General features: G+C 38.0%; 1 protein-coding gene across 3 annotated transcripts in view; it reads left to right on the top strand.

Annotated features, from left to right (window-relative positions):
• Window positions 1-22,289, top strand: part of N4BP2L2 (NEDD4 binding protein 2 like 2) — an 83,875-nt gene that overhangs the window by 61,094 nt on the left and 492 nt on the right. For 2 of the 3 annotated variants that reach the window (XM_081125288.1, XM_081125285.1), the window contains exon 7: window positions 17,785-17,870. In XM_081125288.1, coding sequence (XP_080981414.1) covers window positions 17,785-17,800 — 16 coding nt within the window. In that variant the 3' untranslated portion in view covers window positions 17,801-17,870. Of the gene's footprint in view, window positions 1-17,784; window positions 17,871-19,013; window positions 19,238-22,289 lie in introns of those variants that run through there. The other variant, XM_081125287.1, reaches the window with a different exon arrangement.

Below are 22,289 nucleotides of genomic sequence, written 5' to 3'. Positions count from 1 at the left end.
TTTCACTTAGGAAGAACTTCAGGTAAGTAAATAACACTTTATGCAGTCTTTTTTGTTATTACTGTGAATTCCTTGGCTTTTTGTGTCTTTTACTTTTCCCCTATTGATTATTGGCTTAGCTACTTTGTAGCCTGAAATTTATTTGGTATGACTAGTCCACCAAATATACTGTTAATGATTCAAGTAATAATAGGGATGCTGGAATCTCTGAATTCTTGTATTTCATCATGACCATATAATCTGCCATGATGAATGGAGCAGTATTGCATAGTGTTTGAGAATGTAAATTTTAAATGCCAGACACCTCTACCATGTATCTGATGTTTGGGAAAATCACTTAATCTCAATGTCTTCTATTTGTAAAGTGGGTTTGTTAATAATATCTACCTCCTAGGGTTGTTGTGAACATTGAATATCACAGTACATGTAAAGCATGTATAGTAAGCACAATGAGGAATATATTGATATGATTAATAATGGACTAAGAACAGTCATTTGAGACCCAAAGAATATCAAAAAGAAAAAGCAGCATCTTGCTCTTTTTCCCTGCAAAATCTCGACCTATGAATTTTCTTTGACCGCTTTGTTTGTTTGTTTTGTATTTTCAGTTTCTGAGCCACTTCCTAGGGATATGCAGCTCTCTTCAACCATTATTACATCTCAGTTGAGGCTATGGAGGAAGTTTTATTCTCTACTAAGCAGGGTGAAAAATGAGGATTTACTCTAATTACAAAATTAAACATTACATATCCACATAGTTGTATAAGTCACCAAATAAGCTCAAACAAATAAAAGCAACATCTTCCATGGTTAAACCTAGTGGTAAAATTACCCTTCATTCAAAAGCACCTTCTATGTCACAGAAACTATTCTAGGTACTGGGGGGCAGCTGGAAGCAAAATAGGCAAGACTTGACAAGAAATCAAAGAAGACAAATCAATCATGTACTGTGTTAGACGATGATCAGTGCTAGGAGAAAAGGAAGCAGGACAAAGGGCATAGGGACTGCCTGGCCTAGGGTAAGTGTGCCTGTGTTGGGGTGGGGAGGGAAGCAGTGGATACACGTTTTGTAGTTTTTTTGTTTTTAACAAGAGAAAAATAACCAAATTTAATTACATATGTATGTATGGGAAACCCACATGCATGAGGTTCAGAGAAAAAAAGGGAAAATGACTAGATGTGGCATTGTGAACTAAGGCTATGGTAAGGCACACTGGGACTTCAGAGGGGAGGAGGGTCATTTGCAGGACATAAGAAGAGCTATAAGGACTTCTGGCCTATATGGCAGCATAGGTAAATGTAGTGCTCACCACCACCCACAATCACATCAAAATTACAACTAAACCACAGAACCACCATCATTCAGAACAGCCTGAAATTGAGCTGAATGAAATTCCTGCAACTATAAAGTTAAAGAAGCCACATCAAGACTAGTAGGAGGGGCAGAGGTGCAAAATGTCTGGTCCTACACCCATGTGTGGCGGACAAAAATCAGGAAGGATATCTTGACTGTGGAGTTACCCCCTGAGGAGAGAGGGGTCCCAGTTCCACACTAGGTCCCCCCAGCCTTGGATTCCAGTCCCAGAAAGAGAAGTCCCCATAACTTCTGGCTGTAAAAACCAGCAAGAATTGATGTTAAGGGAGACTGAGGCTGCTGGAGTCCTGGGAAGTTCCTCTTAAAGAACCCATGCATGGACTTACTCATACTCATTCCCTCTGAACTCCATTGTGGGGACAGCAGCTTGTAAGGCACCAGAGACATACATGGAGGAACTGAATTGTTTGTCAGCAGGGCAAGAACTAGAGAGGCAGCTTTCTTCCAGACAGAATTGTTGGCAGAAGCCATTGTTCCTTTGATGAGCCCTTCTTCCATAGACCTAGCAGAGGGGCACCATATCTGAGATTCTATCAGCATGGCTCACACTGTTTGCCCCATCGTGGTGATCCCCTGAGACTCCATCCCACCCAACTTTTGGGCCCACCCAAGTTTTACTCTAGGAATGGCCTGTTTTGGCTCATGATTCAGATTTTTCTAAAATCTCTCAAGTAGCCTCTGGCCTCAGCAAGCCCCATACTTCTCATTACATGGCCCAAGGCCCAGCACTAACAGTAGCCAACCTTGGTTCACAGACTGGGCTTATTGGGGCACCTCCAAGCCCAGCACAAGAAGCAGCCATCTGCAGATCACTTTGTAGCTTATTCCTGGTGGCCCTGGGCAGAACATAGGCAGTGCCTCACCTTAGCTGGAATCTCCTAAGAGGCTCCAGAGCTAGTGTACCCAGTGGACAGCTTCAGACCATGTTGAAGCACCACCACCCAACCACCTCCATAAGTGGCACACTCAAGGGTGGACTCAGTGGGTAACAGAGCCCTCCTGAGGTAAGTTCTGCTCTGTGTGGTGGGCCCTTGCACAGTTGATCCTCCAAGGTGTTTGGAGATCAGTGGTCAGTGATCACAGCCTTCCTTGTAGCTGATAGGCCTGGGTAAATCCTTCCCACTGATGTGTTCACAGAAATCAAGACTCAACTACAATAGGGTGTAAAGCCCACATGGAGGGTGTGCCACAAGTGCCCAGTTGGGGTGATTGGGGAGGCTGTGCCACTAGACCCTACAGGACACCTACTACATTAGGCCAACTACCAAGCCTGAGAGACATAGCAGTTCTACCTAATACAGAGAAACAAATACAGAGAGGTGGCCAAAGTGAGAAGACAATGAAACATGTCCCAAGTGAAAGAACAGAAAAAAACTCCAGAAAAAGAACTAAAGAAAATGGAAACCAGCAATCTACTAGATGCAGAGTTCAAAACACTAGTTATAAACATGCTCAAGGAATTTAGTGAGGACAACAGCACATAAAAGAACCAGTAAGAAATAAAGGATACACTAATCGAAATAAAAAATAATTTACAGGGAATCAACAGAGTATATGAGGCTGAGAAACCAGTAATTTGGAATTTAAGGAAGCAAAAAACTCCCAATCAGAACAGCAGAAAGAATTTTTTAAATGAGGATAGTGTAAGGAGTCTCTGGGACAACTTCAAGTGTACCAAGGTTCTCATCATGGGGGTTCCAGAAATCGAAGAGAGCAAGAAATTGAAAACTTACTTTAAAAAAATGACAGAAAACTTCCCTAGCTTGATGAAAGAAACAAACATACAAGTCCAGGAAGCTCAGAGAGTCTCAAACAAGATGAACTCAAAGAGGTTCACACTAAGACACATCATAATTAAAATGCAAAAGGTTAAAGACAAACAGAGTCTTAAAAGCAGCAAGAGAAAAGCAGTTAGTTGCCTACAAGAGAGCTCCTATACGATTGTAAGCTGATTTCTCAACAGAAACTTTGCAGGCTAGAAGGATTTGGCACAAAACATGCAAAGGGATGAAAAGCAACTACATACAACCAAGATTACTCTACCCAGCAAAGCTATCATTTAGAATTGAAGGACAGATAAAGAGCTTCCCAGACTAGAAAAAGCTAGAGAGTTCATCACTACCAAGCCAGTATTATATGAAATGTTAAAGGGTCTTGTTTAAAAAGATGATTAAAAAATATGAACAATAAAATGGCAATAAATGCATATCTATCAATAATTGAATCTACAAACAAAATGAACCAAAACATTCTCATAGATACGGAGAACTTTTTGTTGGTTGCCAGATGGGAAGGGAATTGGTGGGGAGGGGTGGATGAAAAAGGTGAAGGGATTAAGGAGTACAAATTGTTACAGAATAGTCATAGGGATGTAAAGTACAGCATAAGGAATGTAGTCAATAATATTCTACTAACCAGGCATGGTGCTGGATGGGTGTGGGGTTTATTGGGATGGTCACATATTAAATTATGTAATGTATAATCACTGAGATGCACACCTGAAACTAATATAATGATGTATGTCAACTGTAATTGAAAATAAAAAATGATTTTTTTAAAAAGAAGATCTATAGTTTTAAATATGGGGGTCAGGGTAGGCTTACTTGAGAAGGTGACATTTAAGTACCTTAGTTTTAAACAATTAAGGGAGCCCTGGCCAGTGTGGCTCAGTTGGTTGAGCATTGTCCCATGCACCAAAAGGTCACTGGTTCAATTCCTGGTCCAGACACATGCCCAGGTTTTGGGCTTGATCCCCAGTAGGGGATGAGCAGGAGGTAGCTGATTGATGTTTCTCTCTCACATCGATGTTTCCCTCTCCCTCTCTCTCTGAAATCAATAAAAACATTAAAAAAACCCAACAAAACAGTTAAGGGAATTTCTGAACAACCTAAAATTTGAGCCTAAGTTTTTTAGTGTTTATTATATCACCACATAACAAAATAAATTTATTTAGCTGTACATTTTTCTTAGTGAATAGAAAGCAATTAACAGTATCTGTGAAGCAATACTGTCAGTGTAAATTGTTATTTCTTAGCAGTGAAAATGAACTGTATTTCTTAAAAAGAATTAGAGTGAACTGTGCAAATCTTGACAAACTAGATTTGTAATAAAAGAAGGGAAATGTTATTGATAGAATTGGAGTTAATATGTTAGAATATTGAACTCATTTACCTTGTTAATCATAGATTTTATGCACACAGCAGTGTGACCTTGTTGACAGAAAAATAATTTTCCATATTTGAAGCAATCCCATTGCAGTAATGAGAATTTATTTGGGAAGGTTTTGGAAGATTTGGAAATTAACTAGTTTTCTTGGGGAATTTAACTTTCAGGAAAATGGTGAATTTTACATAATACGTTAAAAAATATATGCTGCTTTATACATTTAAAAAAAGTGACTAAGAATGGACATAATGAAATTAATATACTTAAGAATAAGCTAAATGGTAACTTTGAGGACTTGCAGTTATTATTATTGGCAATAATAAAATTTAAAGCATTATTATCTCAAAATGAAATCTTGAGAGCTCACATGATGGAAACAGAAAAATTGATTCTATATACCATACTATAGTTGGAATTGAAATTATTTTTGTTCATGAGTAACAAGCATGTAGCGAAGTCACCAAATAATAAAAGAGCTTTTTAGAAGATGGACGTTAACAATAATTGTTGAGTCTTTTTAGCTAGAACTGAATTTGCACACAGACTGTTTTCTTGTGTGTGTAAGTTTATGTTCCTTAATCGAAGTTTGTGTTCAGTAAATCCTTAAGTGAATTTATTACTTTAGAGTGAAGTTTAAATGTTGAGAAAACTTTAAACACATTTATATGTATTTATTCTTTGCCTAATTTATTTATTAAAGGAACTAAATTTCATCCAGCCCCGCCCCCACCCCCCACCTTGGCCTTCACTCTAGTTATCTGTGTCCATGGGTTCTGCATATATTTTCTTTGGATAACCTCTTCAACTTCTTTTACCCAGTCTACCCTCTGAGATCTGTCAGTCTGTTTCATGTATCCATGCCTCTGGTTTTATTTTGATTGTCAGTTTATTTTCTTCATTAAGTTCCACATATAAGTGAGATCATATAGTATTTATATTTCTCTGATTGGCTTATTTTGCTTACCTTAATAATCTCAAGGTCCTTCTATGCTGTCACAAAGGGTAAGAGATGCTTCTTTTTTATAGTCGTGTAGTATTCCAATGCATAAATGTACCACAGCATTTTTATCCACTCATCTACTGATGGGCACTTGGGCTGTTCCAGATCTTAGCTATTGTAAATAATGCTGCTGTGAACATAGGGGTGCATATATTCTTTCTGATTGGTGTATCGAGATTCTTAGGATATATTCCCAGAAGTGGGATCACTGGGTCAAAAGGCACTTCCATTTTTAGTTTTTTGAGGAAAATCCATACTATTTTCAGTGACTGCCCCAGTGTGCATTCCCACCAGGATTCCCTTTTCCTCACATCCTTGCCAGCACTTTTTGTTGATTTATTGATGGTAGCCATTCTAGCAGGTATGCAGTGATACCTCATTGTAGTTTTAATTTGCATCTCTCTGATGATTAGTGATGAGCACTTTTCACATATCTATCTGCCATCTGTATATCATTTTTGGAGAAGTGTCTATTAAGGTCTGTTGCCCATTTTTAAATTGGATTGTTTGTCTTCCTGATGTTGAGTTGTATAAGTTCTTTATATATTTTGGAGATTAACCCCTTATCAGATGTACCAATGGTGAATATGTCCTATATAATAGGTTCCCTTTCCATTTTGTTCATGGTTTCTTTTGCTGCACAGAAGCATTTTAGTTTGATGTAGTCTGATTTGTTTTATTTTTTCCTTTGTTTCCCTTGTCCTAGGAGATACATCAGCAAAAATACTGTTACACAAGATGTCCAAGATTTTACTGCCTATGTTTTCTTCTAGAACTTTTATGGTTTCATTACTTACATTTAAGTCTTTTATCCATTTTGGGTTTATTCTTGTGTATGGAGTAAGTGGGTGGTCTAGTTTCATTTTTTCCCATGTACCTGTCCAATTTTCCCAACACTTATTGAAGAAACTATCTTTACTCCATTGTATACTCATGCCTTCTTTGTCAAATGTTAATTGTCCATAAAGGCATGGGTTGATTTCCGGGCTCTCTATTCTGTTCCATTAATCTGTATGCCTGTTCTTGTTCCAGTACCAGGCTGTTTTGATTACAATGGCTTCATAGTATAGTATGATATTCAGTTTTGTGATCCCAGTATTCTCAAGATTGCTACAACTATTCAGGGCCTCTTTTGGTTCCATATAAATTTTTGGAATATTTGTTCTAGATATGTGAAATATGCCATTGGTATTTTAATAGGAATTGTGTTGAATCTATAGATTGCTTTGGGTAGTATGAACATTTTAATTATGTTAATTTTCCCAATCCATAAATACAGTATATACTTCCACTTGTTTGTATCTTTCTTTATTACTTTCTTCAATGTCCTGTAGTTTTCTGAATATAGATCATTTACCTTCTTGGTTAAGTTTATTCCTAGGTATCTTACTTTGTTGTTGTTGCAATAAAAATGGGGATGTTCTGTAGTTTCTCTTTCTGATGGTCCATTATTACTCTGTAAAAAATGCCACCGGTTTCTGGACATTCATTTTGTATCCTGCTACTTTGCCAAATTCATTTACTACATCTAGTAGTTTTGTGGTGGATTCTGTAGGGTTTCCTATGCAAAATATCATGTCATCTGCAAATAATGACACTTTTCCTTCCTCCATTCCAATTTGGATGCCTTTAATTTCTTCTTGGATCGCTGTGGCTAGGACTTCCAGTAATATGTTGAATAAGAGTGGTGAAATCCAACATCCCTGTCTTGTTCCTGATCTTAAGGGAAATGCCCATTGAGTATGATTTGGCTGTAGGTTTTTCATATATGGCCTTTAATACATTGATGCATGATCCCTCTATTCCCACTTTGCCGAGAGTTTTAATCAAAAGTATGTGCTAGATTTTATTGAATGCTTTTTCTACTTCTATTGATATGATGATGTGATTTTCATCTTTCATTTTGTTTATATGATATATCACATTTATTGATTTGTGAATATTATACCAACTTTATTTCCCTGAATAAATCCCACTAGGTCATGGTGTATGATATTTTTAAGGCGTTACTGGATCTGATTTGATAATATTTTGTTGAAGATTTTAGCATCTATGTCCATCAGGGTTATTGGCTTATAATTTTCTTTCTGTGTAGTGTCTTTATCTGGTTTTAGAATTAGGATAATACTGGCTTTGTAAAAGGAGCTTGGACGTTTTCCCTCCTATTGAATTTTTTGGAATAGTTTGAGAAGGATAGGTGTTAGTTCTTCTTTGAATGTTTGGTAAAACATGCCTGTAAGTCCATCTGATCCGAAACTTTTGTTTGCTGACAGTTTTTTGATTACTGCTTCAATTTCATTAGTTAGCCTATTCAGGTTTTCTGATTCTTCCTCATTGAATTTTGGAAGATTTTATGTTTCTAGGAGTTTTTCCATTTCGCCCAGGCTGTCCAATTTGTTGGCATAGAGATGTTCATAGTATTTTCTTACAATCCTTTGTATTTCTGTGATGTCTGTTGTTACTTCACCTTTTATTTCTGATTTTATTTGTTTTTTTTCCTCTTTTTTTCTTGTTGAGTCTGGCTAAAGGTACATCAGTCTTGTTTATCTTTTCATTATCTTGGTTTCATTGATCTTCTTTATTATTAGTCTTTGTGTCATTTATTTTCTCTCTGATTTGTATTATTTCCTTTCTTTCTTTCAGTGGGCTTTTCTTTTTATTCTTTTTCTAGTTCTTCTAGGTGGAGGGTTAGATTGTTTATTTGAGATTTTTCTTGCCTCTTGAGATAGGCCTGTAATGCTGTAAACTTCCCTCTCAGGACTGCTTTTGCTGTGACCCATAGATTTTGTGTAGTTCTGTGTTCATTGTTTTGTTGTTGTTTCCATGTAATTTTTATTTCTTCCTTGATCTTATTGGTAACTCATTCATTGTTTAATAATATGCTACTTAGCCTCCATATGCTTGAAGGATTTTGAGGGTTTTTTTTGTAGTTGATTTTTAGTTTTATGCCATTTTCACCCAAGAAGAAGCTTGATATGATTTCAATCTTCTTGAACTTGTAGAGACTTATTTTGTGTCCTAACATGTGATCTATCTTTTTAAAAAATCTTCACTGTTGAAAGTATTACAAGTGTCCCCGTTTCCCCCCACTGGTCTCCTCCACCCTGCACCCCTCTCCAGGCCTTCACCACACTATTATCTGTCTCCATGGGTTATGATATATGCATATAAATTCTTAGGTTAATCTCTCCCCACCCACACACCCACCCCCGCCTTCCCTCTAAAATTCATCAGTCTGTTGCATGCTTCTATGTCTCTAGATCTATTTTGTTCATCTGTTTATTTTGTTCATTAGATTCCACATATGAGTAAGATCATGTGATACTTGTCTTTCTTTGACTGATTAATTTTGCTTAGCATAATACTCTCTCCATGCCCCACCATGCTGTCTCAAAGGGTAAGAGATCCTTCTTTTTTACAGCTGCATAGTATTCCATGGTGTAAATGTCTGAAAAGATGCTTGATATGATTTCAATCTTCTTGAATTTGTAGAGACTTGTTTTGTGTCCTAACTTGGAGTCTATCTTTGAGAATGTCCTATGTGCACTTGAAAAGAATGTATGTTCTGTAGCTTTTGGGTGAAGTGTTCTGTAAATGTCAGTTACATCCATCTGCCTTAGTGTGTCATTGAAGGTTGCTGTTTTCTTATTGTTTTTTTGTCTGGAAGATCTATCCATTGATATCAGTGGTGCATTAAAGTCACATTTTTGACTGTATTGCTGTTGCTTATATGTTTATCATGGTTATATTCTCTTAGTGGATTGATCCCTTTAATATTATGTAGTTGCCTTCTTTGTCTCTTATTATGACCTTTGCTTTGAAGTCTATTTTGTCAGGTATAAATATTGTGACCCCTGCTATTTTTTCTCTCATGTCCATTTACATGGAAAATTCATTTCCATCCCTTCACTTTCATCCTGCAAGTCTTTTTTTCTGAGGTGAGTCTCTTATAGACAGTATATGTCTTTTGTTTGGAGCATTTAGTCCATTTTCATTTAAGGTTATAATTGATAGGTACTTATTTATTGCCATTTTTATTCTTTATGGGTATGTTCCTCTCTGCATATATTTCTGCTTCTTCTTACAGCATTCCCTTTAACATTTCTTGCATTAAAGGTTTGATGGAAATAAATACCTTTAGTGCCCACCCCCCACACACACACTTTTTTTTTGGTCTGGAAGCTCTTTATTTCACCTTAAATTTTGAATGGTAGCCTTGCTGGATAGAGTAGTCTTGGTTTTAGATCCTTGCTTTTCATTACTTTAAATCATGCCATTTCTCAGTGGAGAAATCAGCTGACAGCCTTATGGGATCTCCCTTATAGATTACTGACTGTCTCTCTCTTGCTGTTCTTAAGATTATCTCTTTGTCTTTAATGTTTTCCATTTTAATTATGATGTGTCTTGGAGTGGGTCTCTCTGGGTTCATCATGATTGGTACCCTGGGTGCGTCTTGAACCCTTGTGGCTTTTACCTTCACCATCATAGGGAATTTTCTGTCATTATCTCATCAAACAGTTTTCCATCCCTTGCTCACTTTATTCTTTCTCTGGTACCCATATGATGCAGACGTTGTTGTGTTTCATGTTGTCTCAAAGTTCCTTACACTGTCTTCATGCTTTTTAAGTATTTTTTCTTTTTGCTACTTCAATTGAGTGTTTTTATCTACTTTGTCTTCTATTTCACTTATTCTATCCTCTGCTTCATTGAGCCTGATTTATTTCCTTCCAGCATGTTCTTGATGTCCAATATAGTATTCTTCATTTCTGCCTTGTTCTTATTCATAATTTCTATGTCTTTTTTCATGCTGATTTAGTTCCCACTAAGTTCCTTGTAGTTCTACATTTATTGAGCATCTTTATTACCTTTACTCTGAACTCTATGTGTTATAACTTTATCTCATTTAGGTCTTTTTCTGGTGATTCATCCTTTAATTTTGGGGTTGTTTCTTTGTCTCTTAATTTTAGTTGTCTCTTTATGTTTGTATCTATGTATTAGATATACTTGCTATGACTCCCAGTCTTTGTGGAGTGGGCTTTTGTAGTAAATGTCCCGTGGAACCCAGTGATGTGGTCTCCTTGTACTACTGAGCTGGATGCTCTAAGAGTGACCCTTTTATGGGTTATTTGGGCTCTTCTGTTGTAATTGGGTCTGGATTGCTGTTGTGCCATTCATGGGTGGGCTCTCTTCTCAGGCTGGATAACTGTAAGGTTCAGCCACAAGGACATCTTGTGAGCTATTGTACAGGTGTTGACAGGGCAAAACAAAACAAAACAAAACAAACAGGAAGTAAACAGGATCATACAAAAGATACCAACAAGAACAGCAAAAACCAACACCAAAGAAAAAAGAGTTAGGAAAGAGAAAAGAGAACAAGAATAATAAACAAAAAAGAGAGAGAAAGATAATATCACTAATAGCAAAATAAAGCATAAAAAGAATAGTGGAAGAGAAATGGGGCAGAAAAAAGATGCTGAGAGGAAAGAAGGGAGAGCAAAAAATAAGAGTGGAGAGTAGGAAAAGAAACCTAGTGGGGAAAAAAAAAGACAACAAGACAACCCGGGTTGATGTGGCTCGGTGGTTAGAGCTTCAGCCACACACTGAAGGGTCACAGGTTCAAATCTTGGTCAAGGGCATGTACCTGGGTTGCAGGTTTGATCCCAGCCTCATTTTTGGTTACATGCAAGAGGCAACTGATTGATGTGTCTCTCTCACATCAATGTTTCTCTCTCACATCGATTTTTTTTTCTCTCTCTCTCTCCCCCCCCCCCACCCTCCCTTCCACTGTCTAAAGAAAGTCAATGGGAAAAATATCCTCGGGTGAGGATTAACAACAACAACAACAAAAGACAGAGAAAAAAATAAAAAAATGTTACGTTAAGGTAAAATAAGAGTGAAGTAGGTAAAGCAAAAGAAAAAATGGAAAATAAAAAATAAAGATATAGTAAGAAAAGGAAGGAGACCAATAAGAGATAGGAAAGAAATGAGAGAAAAGAAAAAACACCTTAGCAACAATAATAATAATACCAAAGCAATAAAGAAGAAAGAAATATATATTGAAAAAGAACAACAACAAAAATGCCAGCCAAGTCAAGTTTGTCTAGGTAGATTATGTTGTCTGAGGATCACTGTTTTGCATACTGATTTCAGGCCTCCAAGGAGGCCCTTTTGTGTCAGCCAGTGTCAGAAGCTGTTCAAGTTTGGCTCTTGGCATCCTGTTTTAGCTGTGCTCAGTCTGAGGCTCTCTGAGGAGTGCCTTACCCGTCAGCTACTCCACAACCCTCCTTAGGTTACCTGGTCTTCTACCAATGTTTTCTGAAGAGAGTCTTTAGGGTAGACCCAGGCTATCATAGGTAGCGCTAGTGGTCCCCTGCTTAGAGATTATGCCCTCAAGCACTCAATGAGGGGGAAATTAATCTCTGCTTCAAAGCCAAATGCCTCAGTCTCTACCATATACTCCAACTCCAGTTCCCCCTAAGGTGGCGTGGTGCGGGTTCAGGTTGGATACAGCCTGCCGCCTTTGCTGCCAGAGAAGTTTCAGCTGCCCTGGGCTCAGTGGATTAATCAAGAGTCTCCAGTTGAGAATGTTGCCATGCCAGCCCTTCTGGTCCCAGACAATAGCATCAGAGGGTCTTACTCTTGAAATGTGCTACTCTGAGGTGTTCTCCCAACTCCACTGAACTGTGCCCAGTGGGGGTACCTGGGGCTTCAGAGAACTGATCCAAACTGTTTCCTGTTGGGGACGGTGTTCCCAGCCTGCAGGAGAGGGAGTCATGAGTCACCCCTCCCTGGGACTGGCTGGCTGAACTCACAGCTCAGATCCGCCTCCCCACAGTGCAGTCACAAAGCCCAACTCTCACTCATCTATCTCACCAATATAAGCCTTCCTGGGGGATGCTATGGGATGTCGCCCAAGAAACTCCTGCTCTGAGAGGACTCAGCACCCTTGCACCACAGGTCTAAGCAGAAGGGGTTACAAACTCAGCCTCAAGCAGGACTCTCATCTCTCTGCATGGCTGGTCTCAGTAAAGCTGGGGCCAGGAAACCCAGCACCACTTGTGCTCCAACTCTTCTCAGTGCAGGTGAAAAATCCGTGTAGCGCATGTGATAGTGTAAACAGACTTGAGAATAAACTCATCTGACTCTGTGAATATACAGCCCTAAACAATGGAGCAGAGGGTGCAGCTGTACTAGAGAGCAGCCATCTAGCCAGGAGCATTTTGTGTGTCATTGTCCTAATGATTTGTAAATCTACACATTAAGAGTGTAATGTTTGCTCAGCCTGCATGGCATTGAGCATTGCCCTATGATCCAGGAGATCTCAGTTCAATTTGCAGGCTCTTTCCCCAGTGGGGGTGGGGGGGTGCAGGAGGCAGCCAATTAATGACTCCCATCATTGATGTTTCTATCTCTCCCTCTCCCTTCCTATCCCTGAAATCAGTAAAAATATATTTTAAAAAAAGAGTGTAATGTTTTAGTTTGCTAATGTTCTACAAATAATTGTTACATATTTTCTTAATTCTTTTATATTCCTGAGAAGATTTGAAGAAAACTGGTCAAAGGCTCAGCAAAACGAAACAGAAGAGAAGCAGAAAAAGAAAAAGCAGAACAGTCATAGTAAATTCATGGAGGAAACCTCATTTGAAACCCAAAGTATCTTACACTAGGAGATCAGGACCCATCTCAGAGTGATGGGTCACTTGGAAGTAACCTAAAGAGAATCAGGGTGTACCTTCATGGATGGTCTGGGAAACGAATTTGGAGATTTAGGGAATGGCCATAAAGATGAAAGATGGGAAAACATAAATCCTGAAGACAGTTTCCCAAATATTATATCTGTAGCTGAATTGGCCACTACATCAAAGAATTATCTCCCTAAAGAAGATTACTTGTTTCTAAGTTTGTTATTAAGACCAAATGAAAACTGTGCTACTTGTCCGACAGTGACTCAGACCTTTCCTGTGTAGCAGGTGATGACCACTCTGGCACGAAGGTAGAAAAGCACATTGGAAATGGGCTTACCATAGTATTAGGCATCCAGGGCCAATTTCTTGAAACTCTATGCTCATTTATGTAGAAGAGAGAGATGGTAGATAAAAGTCTTCAGAAAGAAACAATTCTGTGCTGTCGGTATGGATCCAGAACTTCAAGTAAAGTTTTAGGAAAGGAACAAGGAGTAAATACAACAAAAAACAATTGGGCTTTAAAATATATATTTTTATTGATTTTCTAGAGAGGGAGGAAGGGAGAGGGGGAGAGAAACATCAAACGGCCGTCTCCTGCACACCTCCTACGGGGAATCAAGGTACGGGTATGAGTCTGTAACCTGGGCATGTGCCCTGACCAATTAAACTGGCAACCCCATGATGCACAGGACAGCACCCAGCCAACTGAGCCACACCCTCTAGAGCGACTTTTTTTCTCAAACAATTTATCTGGTGAAGAATTACAGTTGAGCTCTAATAGACAATCCTATTCTGGTAGCTGGCCTGAGGGACCACATAACTGTATCTGTAAACAGAGGCCAAAGAAAGATAGATGGCAAAAGCTGGCAGGGGCCAATTGATTAAATTGATCTCCGCTTGTGAAGGAGCATGGGACCAGAAAGCAGTCCAGAAACATCGATAGAGGAGAAGCTATTGATAGAAAATAAAGATATGTTGCCTTCAGCTGAGAACAGAAGTTCAATTGTAGAAACAGAAACAAGGCTCTCTGGAAGCTGCTTGCTTAAACTGGATATATCCCAAAGAGTGCCTTACACTCAACAACGAATAAGAAGAGGAGGCAGGAAAGGATTTTCAATTTGGCACCAAACTTTAACTTACCGAGACAGTCATATCAATGTAAAAGAAAGGGAGAAATGTGACTTGTTAACAGAATGCCATGGGCTAAAAATTATTTTGGAGGAGGAAAAAGATAGAATTTCAGAAATAAATGATGAAGAGGAGAATAAATAAAACCGTATCATCTTCGATCATCATCTATCCTGGTTTTACTCTGATCTTATCAAAGACCCTCCACTAAATATTGGTGGAAAATTTGATTCTCATTACCTGTCATTTAACAGACTAAGGCACTCTGTATATTTTTTACAAAAACCCTATTCTTGTGTGCTGCAATCTACATCTAGCTTTTGGAAGATATCTTTTACAGGGAAGATACCATTTTTGACTTTCAGATCTTAGACCAGAGTAGATAATACAGTGTTGACTCTCCAGAAATATTAAGTAGCCCACCTGATAGTTTGTAGCCTTTTAAGATCACTTCTGATCTTCACTTTTTAAATAAAATGTTTGGTGAAAAACTGAAGCCATGGAGAGAACCTAAGCTATTACAGTTCTTTCATACTGAAGAAAACTAAGATTCAACAAACACTGACCTTGATTTACTTGAGCTGTTATTATCACAAGGGCTTCCCTTTCAACTATAAGGCTTTGTGGATCTCCTGAAGTTCCAGTAGGTAAATTGTGCCTATTTGCTACAAATAAAAAGTCCAGTTTAACATATATGAATAATTTATCAGGTGTTTCTACTTTGTGTTAGTGAATTCATGCAGTTAATTGATCTTGTGATGCTTTTCAGGAGTGGAAGTGGTAGACCCATAGCAAATGGTGTTTGATCTTCAAAATCGTGTCCCTTGTCCCCACCTCTGTGACCAATAGTCTTAAATGTCTTTGAGCACATAGAATACTTGGACTCTCAATTTAAATAGACACTGGGAAGAGTGAAGGAAGAGGTGGGCAACAGTGATTATGTAACAAGTAGAGATGGACTGCTTTTTTTTTTTTCAACTCTACATTTCCCCGTTTGACACATGACCCTTTCTCAGTCATAATATGCCATATAGATATGAGAATAGTAAAGAAGGATATGGTGAAGATTAAATAATGAGAAAATATCACCTGCAATAGTTGAATTTAATTTTTAAAACTGTCTGAGAAGGGCATTGAAAAGACTATTAGAAAGGGTTCTAGCCCTGGCTGGTTTTGCTCAGTGGTTAGAGCCTCAGCCCTCAGACTGAAGGGCACGTACCTCATTTGCAAGTTCAATCCCTGGCCCTGGTCAGGGAATGTGCAGGGGGCAACCAATCGATGTGTCTCTCTCACATCGATATTTCTCTCTCTCTCCTCCTTCCACTCTCTCTGAAAAGCAATGGAAAAAAATATCCTTGGGTGAGGATTTAAAAAGAAAAAAAAAGGAAAGGTGTCTGACTGGTGACTTGAAAGATTCCTTCAGGGTCTTAAGATTGTTTTTGGAAATGAAAAATCCAAATACAAGAAGTGAAAATATGATTTTTAATATTCTAAGTAAAATTACAAGTAAATTTCTCCTAAATAAGCATAGTTAAGATGCTAAATGTCTTAAAGAAGAAATGGAGCACATGGGGTGGCGGTGGGAGGGGGGTGGGAGGAGGTGGAAGAGGGCATAAAGGATATAAGTGATGATGGAAAAAATAAAATAAAATAAAATTTAAAAGAAGAAATGGAGCACATATTCCAACATTTCCTTATCTGTAAGTCAATTGCACGTGTTAGTGATTTCATGCAATTGCATGTGTCCCCTTCCTTGAGGACAGAAGTTGTAAGAGGTGAGAGGTCAAAGCTCCAAGCCCTACAGTTCTTCTATGTCTTCCAGACATTTTTTTCTCTTCTGCTTCCACAAGGATACCTGGGCCCTATGCCTGCATCAGCTTGTCTTCCAGAGTTTATTACTTTGCTCCCAAACTCCTGCTGTTCTGGGCAAAGGTGGTCCTCCAAGATTGACTAAGTCCCAGGGCCAGGAGGTCCCCATTATCAGCCTGCCCTTGAGTTTTGGCACCATGTTTATTGCTTTTGTAAACTTTGTGAATAATCACATCTTAACTGCTGTAATTTTCTATCCTTCTAGATGTACCAAAGAAACATGCCAGTTTAAAAAATTAAAATGCATTTGTTGCTTTAGGGAATTGTAAAAGATAATTGAAGTCATTTGGTCAGGTATCCTAGTCCAAGGCCCTAAAGTTGTATGCAGCATTTTTTGTGTCATTTTTCTGGGAGGAAGTCTACAGATTTTATCAGCTTCTCAGCAGGTCCATGGCCCAAAAAGATTAACAATCACTGCCTTAGGTCAGTACCAGAAAGAACAAACACCCTAAACCTTCTCCTCCATTGAAAGTACAATACCATCATAATTAACATAATGATCAAATATCCATTAATTAAGCTTTGGAAAGCTTTTTAGAGAAAATAGACCCCATTCATCAAATAAGTTACCTTCTAAATGGGGAGACAAGACTAATACAAAACAAAATTATTGCATATAGAAAATATAAATGACAAACTTATGAATATTTTATGAGTGAGGTCAGCAGTACTCACGGGATGTAGAAGAGAATATGGGGTAATGGTTCTGCCTGGGATGGCTTATTTGTGGAAGTGAGTTATAAGCAGTGTTTATAAAAATGTGGCTTACAAGAAAAATGGGGGAAAATCACATTTAGAAATGGCATGTCCTTTAAAAAAGAGAAGAGAAAACTAAGTGGAAATAAAATGATTTTTGTGGCTAGGTTGGGCAAGCTAAGTGCTGGTCTCTCTATGGCCAGTGGCCTTGTAAATAAGGCAGGGAACTCAAATCAAGTATTAGGAGCTCTGCAGACATACTGGGATTATATAGCAGAGCCATATATAAGCCTGAAGAAACCAAAGTACCCATGTTGCTAGAGATATGTGAATACAGGGAAAATATTTTGTGTGGTTTGGTGTGACTGATATACATATATCAATGTTTGGACTTGTTTATAAGCATCTTAATTGTTTGTGAGGATTTTACCCCCAGACACTCTTATGTGGAAGGAGCAATTTGCAAGACTAGTTTTGCTATAGTTGCAATGTTTTATACATGTCACAGGAAAGGACAACTACCTAAATTTTATGCCCTGTGACAGTACCTATATATATATAATATATATATATTTAGTTAGAGTTATGTTTTTATAGTTATATTTAATGAAAACATGAACTATGATATACATTGTTTTACTTATAGATTCACATAAGCATTTTCATTGAGTCTGGATAGTGTTTACTAATAGAGGATAGAGGTCTGAGACAAACTAACTCCTGCTTTAGCTAAAATATCTTCAAAACTTTTGTTGGCTTTTGTTGTTATGGTGGTCTAGATATCATGTTTGCATACCTTCACATTTAGGGTAAGAATCTATGTGGCAATAGAGCTAAAATTTGTTTCCCCCCTTTTCCACCCCCAGGATCTTTGTTGCCTAATGACTATGTGGTTCCCCTTGACTGGAAGACACTGATGATGAACTATTTGCAGAGGAAGATGTCAGTAAAGGTACAATTTCATGGCTTTTAAAGAAGAACTTCTCAAACTGTTTTGTTTTGTTTTTTAATATATATATATATATCTTTATTGATTTCAGAGATAGGAAAGGAGAGGGAGAAAGAGATAGAAACACCCATGATGAGAGAGTCATTGGGGATCAAGCCCGCAACCCGGGCATGTGCCCTGACCGGGAATCGAACCTCGATCTCCTGGATCCTAGGTTGACGCTCAACTGCTGAGGCACGCCTGGCCAGGCTCTAACTGGTTTCTTAAAAAAAATTGCAGAAAACTTGTTTATTGAATGTAACATGAAGGGCCACATCTAATATTAAATTAGACAAAGAATATATGTGGATGGGTGGATAATAGATGCATGTGTCTTTCAGTTAGTCCCAAAGAGAAAGTTGCATTTAATTCTCATACTTTGTGTGGTATAGGTTGGTATAAGGGCCCACTGGTGACCAAGGTGGCCATTTATGAGAATTCTTTCCTCCTGTCTAGTCTGCAGTCTTATCCTGATATGATAGAGGTACAACTACAAATTAAGTTCCTGTTTACTTGATTTGGAAGCTCCTCATTATTGGTGTTCTGGTCCATAGTGAGAGACAATGACTATTCTGACAGGCTGTTAATTTTCCAAGTGGCTGGAGGAAGACAGGTTGGAAAGGGTAGAAAGGTCAGAGAGACTCTGGAAAAGCCTAAATAATGGAATGGGAAGAGGGTAGCTGGGGTTCTATTTATAGTAATTGATGGTGATTTAAGTGCTCAGAAGCAATACTATGGATACATTTTGAGATAAATAGTAAAATTAAGGTTTAGTGAAACATTATAGAATTATATAGTTCAGGACAGTATTTTTTAACTGTTCATGTAAGTACTGCTGTGGGAAAAGTAGATTATTTTATATGTCCAGTTAGTAAAACCAAATATATTTTTCCTAAACTTCTTATTTGTCTTCATTCCCCATGGCAACCTATTGCTACCTAAACACACACACACATCCCAATACTTAAATGTTTAAATTGACACTTGTGGTTATTATGTTTCTTTTGTCATTCTGGGAGTATCTCTACATGAGTTAAATGACAGTGCAAACTTAACCTCAATGCCAAATATTAATCATTTTATATGTTTTTAAATTATAATTTATAGAAAAGACAAGAGGATCGGTTAAGAAATGAGAATTCGCCCGGACGGGTATGGCTCAGCGGTTGAGCATCGACCTAGGATCCAGGAGATCGGGGTTCGATTCCTAGTCAGGGCACATGCCTGGGTTGCAGGCTAGGCAGCAGATCAATGACTCTCATCATTGATGTTTCTATCTCTCTCTCTCCCCCCTCCTTTCCTCTCTCTGAAATCAATAAAGATATGTTTTTAAAAAAAGAAAAAAAAATGAGAATTCCTTGAACTATAAGTACAGTGGAACCTTGGTTCTTGAATTTAATTAGTTCCCAGAAGTCTGTTCAAGAAGCAATTTGTTTGAAAACCAAATCATTTTTTCTCATTAGAAATAATATAAATTGAATTAATTCATTCCAGACCCCCAAATGATTTCCTGTTTTAACCTTTCTTGTATACAGTACATGTCTAATGTACTGTTTAATCTATAAGCGAACACTTCTTTTCTTAAACTTATTGAACCACACCCCTACTAGCCTTAAATGAATCACTTTCAGCACTCGTTTCAGGGATTTCTTTCAGGTTAGCATGCAGCATGTTTGCTTTTTCACCTATCACTGCCTCCAAAATGCTGTCATTGGCTAACTGCTTTTTGTTTATCCAAATCAACAACAGTTTTTCTACTTCTTCAATTGCCTTTGATCATTGTTTCTTTCATACCATTAGCAACATTAGCACTCTTGATGGCTCTTTATGTTTTAAAATTGTGCTAATCATCCATTTCACCAGCAACAAAAGCAAAAAACCACAAAAATATTCACAGGACAATTTCCTGAGATGTTAACAACACTAGGTTTAGCTGTGTAAATTGACTCATAATGGCGCATTCTCTCGATTGTTTGTGGCCTGAGAAATCCTTGTTATCATGCTGATGTATCAGCATGAATGGGTGGTCAGGTCAAGAACCAAGTTTGCTCAACAACCAAGAAATTTTTTCCGTGAACAACTTGGTCAAGAACTGAAATGTTCAAGATGGGAGACATTCAAGAACTGAGATTTGACTGTACAACTTATTCCAGAGACCTCTATATGATCAGAAGGAAGTGGGTGTTGATATTATCTGGTTGTAATAGCTCATATGTACCACAATTAGAGAGTAAATATAAAACCTGTAGTCTGTTACCATAGCAACCCTGTGTGCTATTGCATGTGATGTGTTTATTTAAGTGTAGATCTTCTTGTGGAATACAATACAGCTTAGAGTGTTACTATCAAATTTATTTTCCAGCTTCATTGGTTAGAACATATTTTAGAGCATTCTATCAACACGCAGTATATGAGGGGTTCACCGCTGCTCTAACATGTGATGAGGGCTCACAATTAGGGATATGGGTTATATTTAAATATTAAAGAATCTTTAGAAAATAGGTAAAACATGTAGACAAACTCATGTTATAGTTTAAACTTGACATCAAGCTGACATGAAAATAAACACACTGCACATGTTTTCCAATGTGTAAATTATGAAATAAACACAGCTGCTATGTATGTGTCTGCATTTGATAAGAGTTGAATGCAAGCATTTACCATATGTTTTCTCTCTTCATTTTAACTCATTTCTAAGAGTAGTTTGTGTTTCCTTTTCTGAATGAGAAATACACATGTACCCGGTAAAACTATTTTTGTTTGTTTTAAACCTGGTTCTGCCTAAAGAAAAAGGAGAAGGAGTAAAGATTTGAGGGAAGCGTTTAGAGATTTGGAGGGACCACTAGAAAATGGGGAATGCCTATCATATGAGAAGAGATAAGAGGCTTTGAGGAACTGCAGAGACAGGAGGTGAAGAAATGTGTTCATGTGTTCAACAAATACTTACCAAGTTGCCTCAATTCAAGCATCGTTCTGCACATGGAGGACCTAGCAGTGAAAATATTCCTGCCCATGTGTTATCATGGGGTTTATGTTAGGAAGGGAGAGTTTCCCTTCCCCCAGCAGGTGGCCCCAGTGTGACACCAGTCCAGCAACAAGCATTTGGCTGGGGGCCATTTGGGAGTCTGTCCTATCCACCAGATTTGAATGTTTTGTATCAAGGACACTTTCTGGACCATACCTGTGATTTTTATGTTCATTTTCCACTTTCATGCTAAACTGCTCTCTGTGAACCCGGTCTTCTCTTCACAGAGCAGTCATCCCATATTATTAATCTTGTCTTGTTGGGGAAATTTATGAGTGTTGTGCTATATACAATTTTTACAATTATAATGAGAACAGGACTCCCTGTTTTGTATTTGGCATAATGTACTCAGCAGTGGGCCTCAGGGGGTAAATAGAAATGTAGAAAGAGGGAAATAGCAGGAGAAAGTGGTTGGCTCTGGGAACCACATTCCTGCCTATTTCAAAGCCCTTCCTCCTTTAAGGAGGTGGCGTAGAGTACTGGGAAAAGGCTGGGTTCCAATCCTGAAGCTGCTGATGACTGACTATGACCTTAAATTACTCTCTCAGAGCCTTGATTTCTTTACCTGTAAAAAAAAAGTAGGTTTATAGTACCAATCTGTCACAGGGATATTAGATGAGGGGTAAATGAAATGACTTGTGCAAAGTACTTAGCATAGTGCCTGAAAAATAATAGGCTCTTAGGTTTAATTCCCTTCTCCTAAATACCTCCTTGGGTTTGAACTTTGTTTGCTAAATGCCCCTGGCAAAATAGAAGTTGTGCATCATGGAGAGCCAGTTTATTGACTCAATAAACTTGTTAATATATTTGCATGAATTAGTGTATTGATTATTGACTTTACAATAGCTGATCCTCAGGGAATGGGACTTAGAACAGGTTTTGATTTAGAGACAGGAGGGGGACAGGGTCTTAGATGAGGCAGGGCCAAGCAGGATGTGGGGATTGTGGGGACACTATGAATATGAAGCCCTAGATACCAGCAGAGTGGTATAAATAGGGTAACAGTCAGGGAAACTGACAATAAACTCTGTCACCATTTTGTCTGGGCTTGTGTTTGTTTGCTGTTGAAGATCTTAAGAAAGAGTATTCAGTGACAACCCAGAGGATTATTTCCAGTGATTAGTTATCTTGATAATAAAATACTCAACAAACAAAAGAGGTAACAACTCATTTTATTTCGTAATTTTGAAGATGTTTGCCATACTCTAATTTGTTTTATAAAAGAAAGTAAGGCACAGAAAACTTGAATATCTTATTTTAAAAATTGCATCAGGATAGAATGGTAGGCCTTATATCCAGGTATGGGCCCATGATTCCATTTCTAGATTTCTGAAATCCAAAAAGCTCTGAAAACCAAA

Source organism: Miniopterus schreibersii (genome assembly GCF_964146895.1).
Source record: "Miniopterus schreibersii genome assembly, chromosome: 2".
NCBI classification, from domain to species: Eukaryota; Metazoa; Chordata; class Mammalia; order Chiroptera; family Miniopteridae; genus Miniopterus; species Miniopterus schreibersii.
This window is presented reverse-complemented; position numbering and strand designations above follow the sequence as displayed.